This window comes from Engraulis encrasicolus, chromosome 24, assembly GCF_034702125.1.
Source record: "Engraulis encrasicolus isolate BLACKSEA-1 chromosome 24, IST_EnEncr_1.0, whole genome shotgun sequence".
NCBI lineage: Eukaryota > Metazoa > Chordata > Actinopteri > Clupeiformes > Engraulidae > Engraulis > Engraulis encrasicolus.
Window position 1 is genome coordinate 26566564 of NC_085880.1, and position 4975 is coordinate 26571538.

The following is a 4975-nucleotide window of genomic DNA, read 5'->3' on the forward strand; positions in this document are numbered from 1 at the left end:
TTCGTGAGGCCACTGATATTGGATCACACCAACAAAGTGGGGCCCTCACTCCATGTGGGGCCCAAATCCTGGACCCCACATGTTTTCACCTCTTTTGCTGGAGAGGTTTTGTTATTACTGGTAAAAGTAGAAGTGTAAAAACATTACCTCACTGACAGTGTAGGGTTAGGGATTGTTTTGGTTTGGGCACAGTTCAGCATTCTTTAGCTATTGTTAGGGTTAATATAAATGGAAGTCAGAGGGGGGGCCCACAAAGATATTAAGGTTGGTGTGTGCGTGTGCGTGTGCGTGTGCGTGTGTGTGTGTGTGTGTGTGTGTGTGTGTGTGTGTGTGTGTGTGTGTGCGTGTGCGTGTGCGTGTGTGTGTGTGTGTGTGTGTGTGTGTGATTCGTTATTTTGTTGTATTTACTGGTTCTATGTAAAGACAAATCATGAAACATGTAATATTGTTGCAATCACATTTTCTTTCTACTTTGGGTATAATGATATTGTAACACTGACTTGTAGCCATTTCAAATGATTCTCTTTCTGTTTAATTGCCTACCCTTTCACAGCCTATATGGGGCAATAGGAGTGTCCCCCAGAAAACAATAAACACAAACTTATCTGAAAATCTACACAAACTACAAACACATCTAGCCTCTATTGAAATGTCCTCAGCCTAGATTAAAAGTTAGTAAACGTCATAGAACTCCGATCAAATACCCCATCCGTTATCAATGTGTGTGTGTGTGTGTGTGTGTGTGTGTGTGTGTGTGTGTGTGTGTGTGTGTATGTGTGTGTCTACATTCGTGAGGCCACTGATATTGGATCACACCAACAAAGTGGGGCCCTCGCTCCATGTGGGGCCCATCTTATCTAATCCCTTAATTATTCCCACCAGGACACCTCCCCCCAATCAGAACACATCCCAAATTGATTGACACACTGACGGAATTCGAGAAGACACACAACGCAGTGGCAAACAACATTCACGCATACAGACACAAGCACAGGTTCACACACTCTCACACACATATAGACACAGTAAGAAAGGGAATTATATGGGGAAACCTGACACACAGTTCAGTCCAGGGGGCCTCGGGGCCACAATATGTATAACAAATACTGTATAAGGATTCTCAAGCACTATCAAACTTTTGGCCTTGACTGAATATGCACACCATATGTAACCAAATGCTGCTACTGATGTTTTTTGTCGTTCATGCCTGTTTAGTGAATGGTCCTCACATGTCAAAGCATTACAGCAAACAATGGGCCTGATTCCACACTCCGACGAAGCCCAAAAAACAACCTGTCACTCACGAAGAAGGAAAGAGGTGAACCATGGTGACTCAGTGTAGTAGTATTGTTGGCACCTGACACCAGAAAGACCAAGGTTTCCTTCCCCTAAATGCTGATGTTATATTGCGCAATTTTCTTACATCCATTGTTTTCAAGAATGGGGCCGAACACTCCCACTTGCCAAGTTGGTTTATAAAACATCACTGGGCTGGTGCTGGTTATTGGAGTTGAGCAGAAGCAACCCGTGCTTGGAGATCCTCACCTAGTCAACAGGTCGTAGGCCAAGTGAGTGGAAGTATTTCGTTATTAATGAGATTTTCAACAGCAAATGGTTAAAAAGGCATAATTTTACTTACACAGCCATTGATATGGTTAGCCTACCATTTGAAAGTGCATTATAGCTTGGTAGTGGTGAGGTAGAAGCGAGTAAAGACAGGGGGGGGGTAAATAAAACAAAAAGCAAAACGGGAGCAAGTGTTCGGACTCTCAACTTTAATTTTATAGCTTGGTATTGGACCATGGTCTTCGGGCATCTCTAGCATCTGCATCAGCATGACCATAACATGTATCCCTTCACACCATTGTGAATTTTTATTCTGTTTCAAAATAATAATACTTTTTTTTTCATTTGTCTCTCTTGCAGGATGAAACACGTTATCCTGAGCCTCCTTTTCACAGCTTGCTGTGCTGTTCCAATGGGTAAGAGAGTAAAGATAAATTACTTTTGATTCAAATGTATAACCACAGTAAAGATAGAGATATTGTTTAGATATACTGCCACATCACATACAGTATTACAAGACAACAGCTGATGTCATCACTTTGTACTAATAAATATCATCCAAACAGATCTATCAGGTAAAATGTTTGTCTTTCCTGAGGCGTCTGCAACTGCTCGTGTTCAGCTCCTGCCAACAGGAAGTAACTTCACATCATTAACAGTCTGCTTCAGGTTGGTTTGACGGGTGCAAACATAGTATTGTTTTCTGTGACCTGGCCCCCATGCACCAATCACACACACACACACACACACACACACACACACACACACACACACACACACACACACACACACACACACACACACACACACACACACACACACACACACACACACACACACACTAACTTTTTCGCTGGCCGGCCACTGTGGCTAGTGGTTTTCCTGAGTCAATAGCCATCCAGCTGTTCTACTAGCCACATTTTTTTTAAATCATGACGCTGTACATCTAACCTCAGAAGATGAGGTGCTTAAAGCAAGAAGATGAGTGCATGGGTTTCAACATAGAAATAAAACAAGTAAATAGAAACTGAGTAACTGAGATTTTTCTTGAACTTAAATACAAACAATTTATACAAAAGGGGCAAAGTGCAGAATATACGCTATTGTGATATGTCATATCATAGAGTGAGCTACCTGGTGACTCTGAAATTGTTACCAGCCACAGCCAAGGTTTACCAGCATTTGGCCGGTTGGCAGGTGCCATTTTCAAGCCCTGACACACACACACACACACACACACACATACACACACACACACACACACACACACACACACACACACACATACACACACACACACACACAGGTTGCCATTTCTGGTTGCTCTTGTTTTATTTGTATGTCATGCAATGTACAACAGTGATTTTTAGAGATATGGTGTTTTCTTTTGCCAGGTACTTCACTGACCAACCTCCTAGCTACAGCCTCTTCTCCATGGCCAGCAGTGCTAGTGACAACGACTTCTTGATCTTCGTGTCGAGCAGTGGCCCTTTTGACGTGTTTACCCGTGGTCAGGTTTCTAGATTTCAGGGCATCTCCAACGAGCAGAACACCTGGTACTCCATGTGCAGCACCTGGGATGGCAACTCCAGGCTGGTCCAGCTCTGGACCAACGGCTCCCCCAGTGCCAAGAGGGCTGGTTTCCAAGGCAACTTAGATGGAAGCCCATTCATATTATTGGGACAAGAGCAGGACTCTGTGAATGGGGGGTTTGACGCTGCTCAGTCATTTGTGGGGATGATCACTGATGTCCACATGTATAATTACGTGCTCTCTCCGTGTGAGATCCAGGCCTTTACCAACGACCTAAATTTCACCCCTGGAAATGTGATCAACTGGAGGGCCCTTGAGTTCATCAGCACTGGCACTGTTGTACTAGACAACAATCAGCTAACTGGCTGCTACAAGGGTCAGTCTTGATCCGTCTGTTGATCACAGTGCTGTTGCTAGGCATGGTGAGGCCTTGGGTTAGGGACCTCCTATCCTTAACGCTCACCCAGAAAATATCAGCGTCTTATCACATGTAATGCCAATTATAATCATGAATCATCTTCTCTTACAGCCTTTAATTCTCAGATCTGCACCTCTGATTAATGAGCACACACTCAAGTCAATAGTCGCATGCCTTTTGTCTGAAGCTCCACTGTTCAGACCTCTCAATAATGCGATGCTATTCCACTGATAATTCAAATGACTGGTATTCTAAGCCAAATTCTGAGGCCGAATCAGGAGCCTACTCTACATGTTCTCAACTGCCATCACAGATTACGGATATTAATGAGGAGAATAATAATGAGTAAATCGTGTATAATTGGGAGTAATAAGGTTTCCATGTGCTTTAGCTAAATGCAGCCATTGAATGAAAGAAAGCGAGTAGCAGGTATAAAACCCAACAACATCCTTTCAAGTATTTAAGACTTATCAGTGAACCATCAAATAGGTTACCTCCAAAGATATGAAATGGAAATGGTCGGATTATTGAGAGGTCTGACCAAAGACGTTTCAGAGAGGTGTGCAGTAGCCCAAATCAACTGTCTCCTTAAAGTGCGTTGTCATTGTATACATCATCATAATTAATTTTATAACTTTTGTTGTGTGAATAAATTATACAAGCATTCATTATGACTACTGTCATTTATTTGTTCATCCTGAAGGGCCAAACTTTCCAGTTGGCGCTTAAGTCTGCACGGAGGGACTGAGCACCAATGTAGCAAACTAAATATAATCAGAAAAACTAGAAATGCACTCAGAGAGTGCAGACCTCCACTAAGGAAGCTGTTTGATAGAACATTTGACTATGTTACAGACTATTTTTTATTCTTTAAGTCTTTCTGCCTTCTTTTTGTGGAGTTAGAAACTCGAATGTCAAAATTCACCCTGTCCCGCAATTCAATTTGCGGTCACTAGGGGCATCTAGATTTCTAGGCTAGCAATGGTGAAGAACTAAAAAATCCTGATCACCACCAAAATGTAATCACTTGTTCCTTCCGGAAACATAACCTCCTTGGCGGAGGTAATAACAATAAAACAAGGATAAAAGATAAACACTCACAAAAGGCACCCGACTCACAAAAGGTACCCGACTCACAAAACTATTTCCAAACATTACGCGCGCACACACACACACACACACACACACACACACACACACACACACACACACACACACACACACACACACACACACACTGCACATTGAATCGAATCAGTCTAAACTAGTGGATTTTAGTCCAGGCAACATAGAAAAGTAGCAGCTCAAATCATTTTTTAAGTGTTTAGAGCAACATACATAAAACTCAATTCTCGGCTGTGACCCCAGTTCTCAGAGGGAGATGAACGGGACATCTCACTATGGGTAGCACCGCCTTGCATGACATTTGCCATGAGAGCTTTCAATCATGCTGCCAGG

At 42.7% G+C, this 4975-nt stretch overlaps 1 protein-coding gene across 1 annotated transcript; it reads left to right on the plus strand.

The window, feature by feature from the left end:
* The first annotated feature begins 1513 nt into the window (after positions 1-1513).
* Positions 1514-4083, plus strand: LOC134441002 (mucosal pentraxin-like). The gene is made up of 4 exons (XM_063191192.1): positions 1514-1568; positions 1927-1982; positions 2133-2235; positions 2961-4083. Exons 2-4 carry the CDS (start codon positions 1928-1930, stop codon positions 3484-3486), a joined length of 684 nt encoding a protein of 227 aa, XP_063047262.1. The 5' UTR covers positions 1514-1568; position 1927; the 3' UTR covers positions 3487-4083.
* The last annotated feature ends 892 nt before the right edge of the window (positions 4084-4975 follow it).

Coding starts and splice junctions, on each gene's coding strand:
- LOC134441002 (XM_063191192.1), top strand. CDS start 1,928: ATGAAACACGTTATCCTGAGCCTCCTTTTCACAGCTTGCTGTGCTGTT. Junction 1,983..2,132: donor TTGCTGTGCTGTTCCAATGG/GTAAGAGAGTAA, acceptor TCATCCAAACAG/ATCTATCAGGTAAAATGTTT. Junction 2,236..2,960: donor TCATTAACAGTCTGCTTCAG/GTTGGTTTGACG, acceptor TTCTTTTGCCAG/GTACTTCACTGACCAACCTC.